This window comes from Acomys minous (assembly GCF_964271855.1).
Source record: "Acomys minous genome assembly, chromosome: 12".
In the NCBI taxonomy this organism is placed as follows: Eukaryota; Metazoa; Chordata; class Mammalia; order Rodentia; family Muridae; genus Acomys; species Acomys minous.
The window spans coordinates 113,203,175-113,218,228 of record NC_140493.1 but is presented as its reverse complement, the minus strand read 5'-3'; the positions used below and the strand labels follow the sequence as shown (position 1 = coordinate 113,218,228).

The following is a 15,054-nucleotide window of genomic DNA, read 5'->3' as shown; positions in this document are numbered from 1 at the left end:
AGCTTAGACCCCACTCATCAGAGGCTCGTGCCTTGGATTCGCTCAGTGGGACTCTTTCAGGAACCCTGTCTGAACCCACAGGATCTCTGGGAACCATGACGAGAGAGAGGAGAGAGGAGAGAGAGACAGAGAGAGAGAGGAGAGAGAGAGCACGCGAGCGTGTGCGCGAGCACGCCCTTAGGAGTCCAGAAGAGCATCGGAAGTGCATGAATCCTACGGGAAGACTAGCTTAGGATATAGATAGTCCTCACGCAAGCCGGGACTGAGTAACCACAGCCCTCGGCAGTATGACAGTCACTCTGTATGCAACAAGCACTTTAGGGAGCTGGTCAGGGGAGACCTGAGACCCATGTGACCTGGACCAGCCACAGCTGACCTGGTAGTTACTGTCACAGACTGTCCTGGAGGGCAGCACAGGGGGGCAGAGCCAGGAGACGAAGAAGGCAATGGTTAAAAAAGGGCTAGCTCAACTAAAATGGCTGACCTGAGGAATGCTGGGAGAACTTGGTGGCCAGGTCCGCTTTGTTATGTCGAGCAATGCTATTTTGAATTACCTACATCTTTATCACTCTGGGGACACAGCTCCTCCTCCTAATCTAGAGAGCAGCCCCACTGTGAGGTGCTCCCCCCTCTCACCACTGGTCCAGCTAAAGGTCATGTTTACTCTGTACTCTCAGATGTCCATGCCTCTGGACATGCTCTCCCTTTTATCTGTAACAAACCTTCTCTTCCACCATACCAAGAGGCATTCAGGCCTGCTTGCTCTTCTTCCTTCCCTCCCTCCCGTCCTTCCTTTCTTTTTTTCTTTCTTTCCTTTCACTCAAGCATTCACTGTACAAAAACACAGTGAGTTGAAAGAGTGCCAGAACTCTCCATGAGCACAATGAACAAAATGGAGGGGCGTGGGAATGATTCTGTTAATCAGAGAAAGGAAAACACATGGAACAAACAGAAAACACTAATGAAAAAACTAATTAGATTAAATGGAACAGATTTATGGACCCAGTTAAAAGGTCAGATTGTCAGGTTGAATTTTCACAAAACTACATATACTTATAGCAACCAACATACAAAAACCAAATATATACAATAATGAAAACAAGGGGCTGGAGAGATGGCTCAGAGGTTAGGAGCCCTGGCTGCTCTTCCAGAGGTCCTGAGTTCAGTTCCCAGCAACCACATGGTGGCTCACAACCATCAATGGTGAGATCTGGTGCCCTCTTCTGGCCTGCAGGCACACATACTGGCAGAACACTGTATGTATAATAAATAAATAAATCTTTAAAGAAAAGAAATGAAAACAAAAAAAACCTACAATCCTAAGTGTTTTTTAAAAAGGCCAAAGTAGAACATAAGCAGACACTCCTCCAAAACCATCATCGTGTGGTGAGTCAGCCCTACATTTATGTGTGTCCAAACCCTAAATTCATAAAGCAAAAACAAAGATATCTATATCATGAAATATTTTCCTACTATCTTATTTTGAAAATTTTAAGCCAGAAAAATACATGTCAGATCTTAAGAACATTTTCCAAGATGAAGATGGCCTTGTGGAAGAGAGCTCATGGCCAGCTGCGCGCCTGTGAGCATCCAGGCTGTGTAGCAGCAGCTTTAGGAAAGGACAAGTCCCATAGTGTCAGATTAAAAGCCAGCCTAGAGACTAAGCAACCCCAGCTGATGGGCAGCAGCCCTGGGTGTGCGGCGTGTGCAAGGACCTCACAGCCGGGCTTCACCTGAGCTGGTCAGCGTGTGCAAAGACACTGCCCAAGGCCAATGGAGGATGGGGGGGGGGGGGAGGAGCAAAACACCAGGAAAAAATGACAGGGAAACTGGGCACAGATCCTCTCAGTGGGGCAGCAAATAGAAAGTGAACAGAAGTGAGAGACTCAGAAGGAGAGATCAACTGAGACCCTGTGGATTTGAACCCACAGTCCGAGCACGCCGGGCAGGTTCTAAGGAGCTTGGCTTTGGTGTCATAGATGCTCATAAATCTTTACAGAGTACACAGCTGTCCAAACCAACAGGGCATTCAGTGAAGACATAAGGCATTCACAGAAGCAAAAACCACCAGGATGAAATCACTCAGGAAGCCAGCCCGGCACCTAGACTGTTCCAGACACAGCAAGGCCGCCCGCTCCTGTGGACAGGAGGCTGAGGAACCACAAACCACATGCAGTAGGAAGCTGCTAATTCATGCCCCATGCCCACAGCACAGGCACACACACACAGCACAGGCACACACACACACACAGCACAGGCACACACACACACACAGCACAGCACAGGCACACACACACACACACACACACACACAGCACAGGTACACACACACAGCACAGGCACACACACACAGCACAGGCACACACACACACAGCACAGGCACACACACACACACACACACACACAGCACAGGTACACACACACAGCACAGGCACACACAGCACAGCACAGGCACACACAGCACAGCACAGGCACACACACACAGCACAGGCACACACACACACACACACAGCACAGGTACACACACACAGCACAGGCACACACACGCACACAGCACAGCACAGGTACACACACACAGCACAGGTACACACACACAGCACAGGCACACACACACAGCACAGCACAGGCACACACAGCACAGCACAGGCACACACAGCACAGCACAGGCACACACAGCACAGCACAGGCATACACAGCACAGCACAGGCACACACACACAGCACAGGCACACACACACAGCACAGCACAGGCACACACACACAGCACAGGCACACACACACAGCACAGGCACACACAGCACAGCACAGGCACACACACACAGCACAGGCACACACACACAGCACAGGCACACACACACACACACACACAGCACAGGCACACACACACACACACACACAGCACAGGCACACGCAGCACAAGCACACACAGCACAGCACAGGCACACACAGCACAGCACAGGCACACACAGCACAGCACAGGCACACACAGCACAGGCACACACAGCACAGGCACACACACACAGCACAGGCACACACAGCACAGCACAGGCACACACAGCACAGCACAGGTACACACAGCACAGGCACACACAGCACAGCACAGGTACACACACACAGCACAGGCACACACACACAGCACAGCCCACATGCTGTCTTATTTATATCTCACCTCCACTGACTTCCAGACCACTCCACCCACCAGCCCTAGTGGGCAGCCACCGAACTTGTCCAAGGCTGCCTTCCTACCTGGCCAGCAGGGCACTACTTCACCCCAGCCTGCTGCCTGCTGCCTGCCTTTGCGGCGTGTCACCTGGGTTCTGAGCTCCTGACCCAAGGGTTCTGTCCTTAAAGTGACAGCTAGCCAGATGTGGTGGCCATAGATTTGTAATCCCAGCACCTGGGAGGCTAAGGGGCAGGATCATGGGTCTGAGCAATACAGTGAGACACCAGATCAATAAATACCAATCTCGGTGAGTTCGAGGCCAGCCTGGTCTACAAAGCGAGTCCAGGACAGCCAAGGCTACACAGAGAAACCCTGTCTCAAAAAACACAACCAACCAACCAAACAGAAAAATAAAATGAAATAAACTGAAACTAGGGCCACGTGGCTTCACCAGACAGCACTAAGCAAGCAGATACTTACTTGTCTTCAGTAGTGAAGATGTCGAAGCAGCCGTTGGCCAACAGCTGGTCCAACGTTTTCAGCAGCGATATAGACACCCTGAGAGTAGAAAAAAAGCATGAGACCCAGAGCCGCCTGCGCCACCCACAAGTTCAAACCCAGGAAACCCCTCAGCGCCAAGCAGCTCCGCTAGACAAGAGGCAAGATCATCTTGTCGGATTCCTAGCGACAGACACTGGCATTACAACGATGCCAAAATGACAGCGGAAGGTAGGAATACAGCCAGAGCCAATGCGGCTTCTCTTGGGGATTACCTACAGCAAGGATAAGGACAGGATTGCCTGAGGTCAGGCTGTGCAGATGGCCTGGGACAGCCCAGCACTCACCTGTACACTTAATGGTTCTGACAAGGTGCAGTGGACCGTCTGGCACACAGTGCTGGGTAACTGGGCAACCATTTGCAAAATTAAACTGAGCACACACACTACTGCCTCAAAACAGACTGTAGGGCTGTAGAACCCAAAGCTGAGACTTCTGGGAAGAGTATCTGAGGAGCTCTCTAGGCCCTCCTGTAGTGAGCAGTCTGGGATTTTGGTTTCTTTAAAAAAACACAGAAATAAGCCAGGCACAGTGGCACACACTTTTAATCCCAGCACTTGGGAGGCAGAGGCAGGCAGAACGCTGTGAGTTCGAGGCCAGCCTGGTCTACAAAGTGAGTCCAGGACAGCCAAGGCTACACAGAGAGACCCCGTCTCAGGAAAAAAAAAAAAACCAACAACATAGAAATATTATGAGAACATAGTTTTGTTTTAATCCCAGGTGTGTGGGTATGGGCTGACTATAATTTGCCTCGTGCTCTAGCAGAGGCGTGGTTCTGCCAGCTGTGGACAGTTGCTGTGATTATGTGACATTTGGAATTCTGGGAACTTCTCAGAGGGTAATAAATGCTGGGGCCTAAGAAGGAGGGACTGGTTGGTGGCCAGTGGCCATTCAAGGGGGTTGGCTGCAATCTGTTAGTAGTCACGCTTAAAAAAAGAAATAAAACTAGATTCAAGGATTTCTATGTCTCTCTGCTCCCTCTATCCTTTCTTTCCTATCTAGTGATAGGGGGATAAAGGGTGGAAAAAAAGAAAACCATAAAGTAGCCAAAAACCAGCTATAACCTCCAAATTAGACAAAGATTTCTCATTAACATGAGTTCAACAATAATGTGATGTTGGGTCCTTCACACCACAGCTCTGACAAGCACTTGCCCAGGACAGTGAAGGCATCAAAAAGCAAGAGTGAGAGGGAGAGCCCAGCTGTGGGGCCCAACGCCACTGAGCACAAGAGTGCTGCTGAGACATGGAACAGACGGGGCCAGCGGCTTCACACAAGTTAACAAGCACTGCATGTGGGCCAGCTGTCCACTACTCGACGATGTGACCCAGCTGTCCACTACTTGATGAGTCCCCAAGAAAAGGGAATGTGCACCCCTGCATGTCCCCTCTGGCTGTTGGTAAGGCCTTCAGCAGGGAATGCACCAGTTCCTGCCCATTGCAGGCACTGACAGGGCAACAAGAGGGACAGACAGAGGTGACTACGCTGCCTGTCTGTTTAAACGAAGTTCTACAAATTTGCCAGTGTGGGCAGCTGGGAGGGGCCTGAGAAGGAACCCTGGTGAACAAGGAGGGACTTGTGGTATTTACATCTCAAGGACGACCCACCCCACATCATGTGTTACCTTTCAGATTTCTTATATCTAAATGGAATTATTATATACAAGAAAAGATGGGGAATATTCCTACAGGCTAGAACCTTGTTCCACTTAACTTGGTATTCTACATCTACACAGAGAGAGAGAGACAGAGAGAGAGACAGAGAGACAGACAGAGAGAGAGAGAGAGAGAGAGAGAGAGAGAGAAAGAGAGAGAGAGAGAGAGAGAAAGAGAGAGAGAATATATGTGCGAGTGTGCATCACGGGAGAGGGTCTGCAGGAAATGAATGCCAGGGCAGGGTGTTGAGGCTAGAACCTGGGAGCTGCAGGGCCTGACGGCTTGCTGTGCCCTGCTCCTTGTCTACTACGACAGATGTGTCCCAGGGAAACCTGGGCTCTGTAGAGATAGGACCAAGGCACAGGACCATGTACACACCCCAGCCTGAAGACACACTTACCTGTCATTCAAGAGATTGTCCTCAAAGACCTTTAGGAGGGTCTCGCTGAAGCTCTCCAGGGCCTGAGCATTCTTCTGAATCTGCTTCATATACTCAAAGAGGCTCTGTGTAGAATGTCTGACCTATGACCCAAACAGCAGTATTATGGCACAGCATGGCCAGCTTCTACCTTGGTCCCCCAGGGCTGCTACAGAGAGTGAATGCTTGAGGCCAGACAGAACCGACTGCAAACTACAGAGACACGAGGATCTTACAGGTGCTGGGCTGGTGAGACAGTAAGCGTGCAAACTGCACACATCTGGGACAGAGCCCTCTGGAAAGAGTCCCCCGCCTCCCCGGCTTTGCACAGCCAGATGCCTCCTCACCGTAGACTCCGTCAAGCCACCCACAGACACGGCCAGCCCCAGCAGGACGTGGTATCTGTAGGTAGGCAGTGCCAAGAGCTGGGTGATGAGGGGGAAGGCCTGGGAAGGTGCGTTCCAGTCCACAGTGGCCACACCAGACCTGGAAGAAAGGGACTTCCTCAGGGCCATGCTTGGAGGGACTGGGCTACGCGGGGACCCACACCTGACAGTACCTGGGAAACAGACTTTCCAGTTCTCTGCGGTGGGGGACATGGGGAACGGGAGGGCTGTCGAAGTGCAACAGAGTCAGGAACACGCGGGCAGCGTGCGCACGGAACCGGTCAATCTTCTCACTCGCCTGCTGGGCAATGCAACACATGACGCGCTCACAGCTGCAAGCAGAGGGCAGAGGTGTGAGGCCAGCCTGGGAATATGTGGTCACCTTACCGTCAGCAGCTGCTGGAGCCACAGCAGGATGTGTCTTAGGGACTTCACTGCCATGATACAACAGAGCAACCATAGGCAGCTTGGGTAGGGAAGGGTTTGTTTAGGCTCACAACTCTCAGGTTGCACGCCATCACTACAGGAAGCCGAGGCTGGAGGCAGAGCTGAAACAGAGGCCATGGAGGTGTGCTGCTTACTAGCTCGCTCTCCATGGCTTGCTCACCCTGCTTTCTTAGAGATCTCAGGACTTCCTGACCGCAGTGACCTGGAACCTCCCACAGAAATCATTAACCAAGAAAGTGCCTATAGGCCAGTCTTATGGACAGTTTTCTCAATTGATTTCCTCTTTCCAAATAATTCTAGCTTATACCATATTGACATAGAACTAACCAACCCAGGATGGGCACAGTGCACCCTGTCCACCCCAGAACCTCAGGAGCCACGTAACAGGCACACACACATGAATGCTGACACGCTCTTGGGGCAGTATTGCAGGAAGGATGAGAGGCCAGGCTGAGAAAGTACGGCACGCACAGGGCAGAACTTATGGCCTCAAGTAGTGAGGCAGAAGAGGCTGAAACCCGCAAGGGCTGGATCAAATGATGGTAGACCATCCTGGCATGAACCTCAGCTACAGAACCCCACAGCCTCACGCTCTAAAGCTGTCAAACAGGCCAGATCAAGCGAGGTCCTGATACGGGGTTAGGGAGTGTGTATATGCTATGGGTCCTGACATGGGACAGGAGGAGGGCCTGGTCATGTCCCACAGACTGTGGAGCGTCAGGACAGGTCAGGGCAGCTATCTGAGAAGGCATGGAGGCTCCAGGTCAGCCACACCTGGCCTCAGGTACTCACATGTGGGCTTCAATCAACGTCGGTTCTGTGCGTGCCAGCAAAAGTGTCAAGTCCATGAGACTGGTCATGGCAGCCTCACGGACCCTGTGGACAGAAACACGAGAAAGTCAATATGTGGTGGGGCTTCCAAGCCCTGGTCCCCTCAGCCCATCAAGTCCTCTAAGCAAAGGCTCTACAAGCAACCCACGAGGGAGAAAAAAGTCCTGAGCCTCCCACTGGCTGTACACAGGCTCAGTTCCAGAAGGCCCAAACGGGGAAAGTTTCGGAGATTACAGAAATCCCATTTCAGTGTAAAGTGTCGGAGAGGCGCAGTCCAGCAGCTGACAGACAGCCTTCACTTAAATCCTCTGACTGGGGGTGAGGGGCAGGCTCTCCCGCGCTGTCAAGCAAGAGGATTCATTCTCAACACCTAAAAACAGACTGCACAAGCCTCAGCAAGGCCTAAGGCGTGCACACCCTATCACAGCAGGGACTGCCCACAGCCTCCTCCAGGCGCAGCTGGCCCTGCAGTATATCTATGTGCAAGCAGACAGAGCAACCAACACTCGGAACTAGCCTAGACTTTCTTTCCTGCTAAACAGAGCTGTCTGTCATTAATATATATCAAAGAAAAAAAAACTGGTCTAATTCCAGAGCAAACGCAGCCATTTAGTCCTGGGTTCAGACGCTTTCAGCCAAAGTTAGGAAAAGACGATACAAACCCTCCGTCCATGGCCTGTGCCAGGCTCCCGCTGTGAGGCCCACAGACCCTTCCAAGAGGAAGTTCACAGACAGGAGTGCAGGCCAGGGTCGGATGAGGGTTACTGGGCACAAAGCAGGCCTGGGGAGGTGTGCTGCAGGGACATGGGGAGCACACACCTGCAGTGAACACCAGGGGATGTGCGGAGGGAGATCTGTAAAGCACACTGGGGAGAAATGGGGTACACACCTGTAATGAATGCCAGGGGACGTGTGGAAGGAGATCTGTAAAGCATGCTGGGGAGAAATGGGGTACACACCTGTAATGAATGCCAGGGGACGTGTGGAGGGAGCTGTAAAGCATGCTGGGGAGAAATGGGGTACACACCTGTAATGAATGCCAGGGGACATGTGGAAGGAGATCTGTAAAGCACACTGGGGAGAAATGGGGTACACACCTGTAATGAATGCCAGGGGATGTGTGGAGGGAGCTGTAAAGCATGCTGGGGAGAAATGGGGTACACACCTGCAAAAAGGGCCAGAGGATGGGGGGGAGCCCTCCGAATACCAGGGGACGAAGGAGTGGTAGACTGCGAAATGTGCTGAGGGGCACAGGTGTATGTGTGTAAAGGGAAAGTGGCAGGGTCTACAGATACGCGACTATAAAGTACACACAGACACACTGGGGCAATCTGCACATTTCTCTCATATTGCCTGCTGCCTCTCAAGCTGTGGCACACAGCATGTGGCTCCAAACAACACAGCAGAAACCAGCTACGAGGAGAAGCTATGCTTGCTGGACACGTGAATAGGGACAAGAACTGGGCCCTGAGCCTCTTGGTAGAGCCCCTGGGTAAAAATCACACCACAGATATGCTCACTAACGCAAGGGTAGTTCAGTGAAACGCTGACAGAGCCCAGTCTATAGCACCGGGTGCATGCGGCCTGCGGCCTCTCTGTAAAGCCCTTCACCTGAGGATGAAAGCATACAAGAGCTCAGTGGTATCTGGCTGGCCACTGTCACCACCTGCTAAAGAAAGCCACAGAACACAAAGACCTGCAATCTAACTACAACTTAGGACTTTCCATTAAAAGCTAAATAAATAGTAAATACAATATACTACCAAAAAATAACAGAAACAACAAAAACAGACTGACAAAATGTACAGTCTTTATTACAATAAACATATCTGAAAATATATGAATATAGAGAAAAATAAATGAAAAGGAATTAAAAAAACAATTGGAATCTCTGAGAAAAGTCTAGATGCTGCTGAATTAAGAGGTGTATGTGCCAGGGTTATCACGTCATACTGAAGGTGGTTGGGGTTCGTTAGGACTGTGGCGGGGCAGGCTGGGGTCATCTCATTCCTCCCAGCTCTGGGGCAACCAAGGGTGACAGCAATAGCCTGTGGTAGCTCAGCCCTGACTAACAACTCAAGAGGGCTTCTCGTGAGTTACATGGTCTTTGGCCCTTGGAGAGAACACTGTCAGCCCTTTAAATAAAGGGGAAACTTTATTTAAACGATACGTGTATATTTACATACCAGCTTACATGTGTTACAGATATTTTTGTATAATTCCACATGACCTTTCCTGACTCCTTCCTGTTGTTCTGCTACCCTCCTGTGTGGGTAACTAGCAGCTCACACAGACACCACACCTCACCAAGGAGACTTCTCTTTGCAACAGGAAAGATGTCACAGAAAGTCACAACCAATCAAGGTGCAGGCTGCAGAGCCAAGTCCTAGCTGAACAGCTGCAATACAATGGGAGCCTCTAAGCCTCAAGGAAGAGGAGGCAGAAAGATGGAACAGGACTGCGCTGAGGGGTTGTGTCTCCTACACCTGTCACTGCCCAAAGCTGAGCTGAACAAGAACAACAGATGTGCTAAGTGCACGGGGTGGGTGAAGCCTGGAGGATCAAATCTAAACACGAACTGCAGGCAACTAAGGAATGCTGGGAGTGGGAGACACACACACACTCACGTGCGCACGCACACACACACACGCACGCACACATACACACACACATGCACGCACGCATACACACACACACACACACACACACACAGTGCACTAACAGTGACTAATGAAAAGGGAAGGCATGAATTTGAAAGAGCAAAGGGAAAGGTCTGTGAGTTTGGTGAGATGAAAGAAGAGAATAATTTATGTAATTAAAAGCTCAAAAAAAAAGAGAAAGTTTCGTTTGTTTGCTTTTGTTTTTTTAAAGCAGTGTAAGGAATCAGCATGCATGCTCTTTGGTAGGTGGTTCAGTCTCTGTGAGCCCCCATGGGCCCAGGTTAGTTTACTCTGTAGCTCTTCTTGTGGTGTCCTTGACTCCTCCGGCTCCCTCCATCCTCCCTCCCACTCTTCCACAGAGCCCCCCGAGATCTGCCTGTTGTTTGGCTGTGGGTCTCTGCATCTGTTTCCATCAGCTGCTGGATGAAGCCTCTCAGTGGACAGCTATGCTAGGCTCCTGTCTGCTAGCATAGCGGAGTCTCTTTAACAGTGGCAGGGGCTGGCTCTCTCCCACGGGGTGGGTCTCAAGCTGGGCAGTCATCAGTTTGCCGTTCTCTCAATCTCTGCCCCACCTTTGCCCCTTACACTTCTTGTGGGCAGCACAGATTGTGGGTCGAAGGTTTCATGGGTTGATGTCCTTATCCCTCCACTGGAAGTCCCACCTGGCTACAGGAAGTGGCTGCTCCAGGCTCTTTGTCCCCCAGTTCCAGGAGTCTCATCTAGGGTCACCCCATGGACTCCCCAGAACCTCCCCTGTCCCAGAGAGGCCCCCCACCCCTGGCTCTTTTCATACCTGATCCAAAGAGCAAGCATGGGCAGGACCTAGACCCCTTACACCTGTGTAGCCGATGTGCAGCTTGGTCATCATGTGGTCCCCTAACGATGGGAGCAGGGCTGTCTCTGACTGTTGCCTGCCTCTGCATCCCTTTCCCATTGCTGGGTGGCCTTGTCAGGCATCAGTAGGTGCGGATGCGCTTAGTCCTGCTGCGACTTGAGGTGCCAGAGTGGGTTGATACCCTTTGGGGGGCCTCTCCTTCTCTAAGGAGATGGGAATGGGGAAAGGGGTGCATGAGGGAGGAACTGGGAGGAGAGGAGGGAGGGGGCTGGGATCAGGGTGTACGGAGATTTAATTAATTAACTAAAGATACTGTTAGAAAGAAAGAAAAAGGCTAGTGTCTGGAATTACACCATTCACGACCAGTAATTCTGCACTGACCCCCAAGGAGCAGAATCCTGGAGGCCCACCCTTTGCAGAGCAAGCTAAGACAGAAGACATAGCACAGGAGTGAGGTCCTAAGGACCAGGTCTGAAGAAGCTCCATCACTGGTCCTTTCTGCTTTGCTCTAAAGGGTGTCTCAGTGCCAGGCAGACTGAAAGAGACACATGGTTGTCTAACTATTTACTCAAAACTGAAATTGCTTTGGAAGGGGCGGGGTGTGTGTAAGCCTTGCTCAGGAAGCTCAGAATACTGCAGGGTCCATAGAGCTTTCTCCCCAAGATTATCAAAACAGTAAATATTCCTGGGAGAAGAGACTCTTCAGCAGGCAGGGCTGCAACAAGCTGTGCAGAAGTCTCCAGAGATGCAGTTTTGTGAGCTGTCATCCCTGCTAGGGATGCTTTTCAGTGACTTGGCTGCCTTTGAGTCACCCATGTAAGTAACCCCTTACTTGTACTGTAAGTAAGTAACCCCTTACCTATGCTCCTGTAAGTAAGTAACTCCTTACCTATGCTCCTGTAAGTAAGTAACCCCTCACCTATGCTCCTGTAAGTAAGTAACCCCTCACCTATGCTCCTGTAAGTAAGTAACCCCTTACCTATGTTCCTGTAAGTAAGTAACCCCTCACCTATGCTCCTGTAAGTAAGTAACCCCTTACCTATGTTCCTGTAAGTAAGTAACCCCTCACCTATGCTCCTGTAAGTAAGTAAGTAATCCTTCACCTATGCTCCTGTAAGTAAGTAACCCCTTACCTATGTTCCTCTAAGTAAGTAACCCCTCACCTATGCTTCTGTAAGTAAGTAACCCCTCACCTATGCTCCTGTAAGTAAGTAAGTAACCCCTCACCTATGCTCCTGTAAGTAAGTAACCCCTCACCTATGCTCCTGTAAGTAAGTAACCCCTCACCTATGCTCCTGTAAGTAAGTAACCCCTCACCTATGCTCCTGTAAGTAAGTAACCCCTCACCTATGCTCCTGTAAGTAACCCCTCACCTATGCTCCTGTAAGTAAGTAACCCCTCACCTATGCTTCTGTAAGTAAGTAACCCCTCACCTATGCTCCTGTAAGTAAGTATCCCCTTACTTGTACTCCTGTAAGTAAGTAACCCCTTACCTATGCTCCTGTAAGTAAGTTCAGTAGAGCCACTAAGCTAGACATAGGTGGAATTGTTCTTCAGTGCCCTGTACAGGGCAAATAGATGCTTATTAACACACAAAACTCACCCTTTTTAGTCTTGAACTGCAAGAAGGAATAGAGAGGGCACAAAGAAGACACCTAGGACCTGTCAATGTCTATCACAGACTCAGGTTACTGGCCACCTGTGGGCTGGGCTCACAATGTCACCATAGGCTACTACTGCCTGCTGTAAAGCCCATGGTACATTCTGGAAGGGATTGCACAGAAAACAAAGGCCAAGGCGCTCTAGCCCACATGACAAGCCACAACCAAGAAGACAGACCCTTCTTAAGGAGGAAGACAGCCAGGCTTAAGAAGTTTCTGGCAAGACAAGATGGCCATCGCCAATGAGGAACCCTGAAGGTCAGACCAAAGGAGCCATTCCTGAGAAGCATCTTGCTGAGAGACACTGCAAGAACAGAGCTAGGTGGGGATGCCTTGCAGCTGTGCAGCCACACTTGAGCTGTGGCAGGGGGGAGCTTGGCAAGGTGAGAAACGGCCATAGGGTCCCTCAAAGCTTTGACGAGACGGGGAAGCCCTTCGTGTGTCTACACATAATATGCAGACAACTCAATGCACAGCAGCCGATGGACCTGAAGGCAGATGTCCTAGGGAGGAGGAAGACGCTTACCATGAAGGAGAATACAGGAAATGCCAACAAACAGACACTGGAAAGACACGTGCAAACTCAAATTAACTGCTAATGTTACACGACATTCAAAACTATTGAGTGCGCTCACTGGTGGAGAACCATCAGGAGCAGAGCGTGGCCTGACAGCAGTCACACAACCAAAGAAAAGCACCACAGCAGCAGCAAGTTGTACAAAACAAAGGGCCCTTCAGGACCTGTTTGACATGCGACAAGCGCCTGAGTTTCTGGAATGTGAGGTCATAGGGGATCTTCCAAACGATCTGTAAAACGGGGTAACCAGCTAGGCAACGGGATGTGAGAAGAAACAACTGGCTGGGCACCCAGCGTGAGAGAAAGGGAAAACGAAGAGGCAGGATGAGCATGTTAAAAATGGAGTCTGGAACATCCTATACAGGGATGACACGCCCTCGTGTTTTGATCACAGTCACGGTGCCGTCTTCTATAAACTCCTGAACTCTTCACAACATGGCCTTCAGCCACCAGGAGGGAGTGCGAGGCGACTGGCACAGCTGTTGTCTCAGACAACGGCAGCAGTCACCGTCCTTTCTCTCAAAAGGTGCTTCTGCCACCTGGGCAAGAAACTTGCCCTACAGGAGGAGGAGGAGAGGCAATCAGGCACAAAGGATTGGATGCCTGAACAACAGAGCAGGAAAGCACAAGCTCCTTGCTGCTCACCTGAGACGTCAGCGCTGACAGCTCCCGTGAGAGTTTCTCCAGTGACTTAATGCCTACTGTCTCAAGTCCTGGGTACCATGAGATGCTATGGCCCCTCCTATCTCAGAACAGTCATAGGACAGCAGGGAGTCAGACTGCGAACAGAACTGTCCTTACCAGGCTCCCACGTCCCCTCTGCTGTCTGTGGTGTAGTCACTCATGCAGCCCAGCAGCGCTGCATACACCTCAGAGATGGTCTCCTTGCACATGACTTCATCTGGAGGCCCCTCTGCTTTCACACCAACTGTCTGGCAAATTCTGAAATTAAAATATGCGTGTCTGTGAGCTCATCCTTCACATCTGGATGGCCTGAAGTGTCATTCAGCGTGGCCAGGGAGCCTCAGGGGCAGCCTCGGGGGCCCAGAGCACCCTCTCCACTGCAGGTGCAGAATGGTGCTCGCTGTGAAGTCACCTTCACCGCCCCCACAGTCTGCAAGGTAGCTGGCTCTTTCTGTCTTCCAGCCTGATAAAAAAAAGTTAATGCTGCTGGGGTAAGTCAGAGGAGTGAACAGATTTGCAGGGCCACAGGGAGCCAGAGGAGACAGACATGGCCCTACACACTGCATCTACACGAGATTCATTGCTCCCTTTGCCAGCCTCAAGGTGAGGCACAGTCCCCACAGCCTTCTACACGCTAAACAAGCACTGCCTCTGTGCTGCTCCCACGGCCTACGTGACGGTTTGGTTTGTGTTTGGATTCAGAGGCCTCAGTGTTGCCAGGGCTATCCTCAAACCACTGTTCCTGTTTCGGAGGTGGTTTTCAAGTGAAGATGCAAATGTGCCCTGACAGTGCTCTGAAAGGGAAGAAACTATAAAACAAAAAATAGCAAAACACATTTCTACTGTGTGCTGGCCTGGTAGATAACCCATGTGGGGCCCACCTGCCAGGCCAGAGGCTCACCTTGAGATTGCCTTCAGACTGTCTCTCCTGGCCTCAGCAAAGCTCACATCCTTGGGAGAAGTACAGGTGACTGTTCTCAGACCTGAGAGAACCTGGGGGCAAAAGGGTCCCCAAAAGGAGTTATCAGTTACAAAGTAAACACATTTTTTAGACAGTCTCAGCTGGCCTTGAACTTGAAAACCCTCCTGTCTCACCATCTCAGTGTTGCATGTGTACCACCAGTTGTGGCTGTCAACACACTTCTGTTTCAGACAGAGATGTGGCTCTGTAGCCACAGGA

At 50.8% G+C, this 15,054-nt stretch overlaps 1 protein-coding gene and 1 long non-coding RNA gene across 2 annotated transcripts in view; both read right to left on the bottom strand.

The window, feature by feature from the left end:
• Window positions 1-15,054, bottom strand: part of TBCD (tubulin folding cofactor D) — a 164,633-nt gene that overhangs the window by 8,629 nt on the left and 140,950 nt on the right. Inside the window, exons 28-34 of the mRNA XM_084750246.1 lie at window positions 14,776-14,867; window positions 13,992-14,132; window positions 7,419-7,502; window positions 6,353-6,511; window positions 6,141-6,279; window positions 5,776-5,897; window positions 3,643-3,720 (exon numbers count right to left, since the gene is read on the bottom strand). Of these exons, the coding sequence (XP_084606372.1) occupies window positions 3,643-3,720; window positions 5,776-5,897; window positions 6,141-6,279; window positions 6,353-6,511; window positions 7,419-7,502; window positions 13,992-14,132; window positions 14,776-14,867 (815 nt within the window). The remainder of the gene's footprint in view (window positions 1-3,642; window positions 3,721-5,775; window positions 5,898-6,140; window positions 6,280-6,352; window positions 6,512-7,418; window positions 7,503-13,991; window positions 14,133-14,775; window positions 14,868-15,054) is intronic.
• Window positions 10,155-13,985, bottom strand: LOC311579583. The gene is made up of 3 exons (XR_014773199.1): window positions 13,836-13,985; window positions 12,556-13,747; window positions 10,155-12,503 (listed from the first exon to the last, which is right to left on the bottom strand). It is a non-coding gene; the product is annotated as an uncharacterized lncRNA (long non-coding RNA).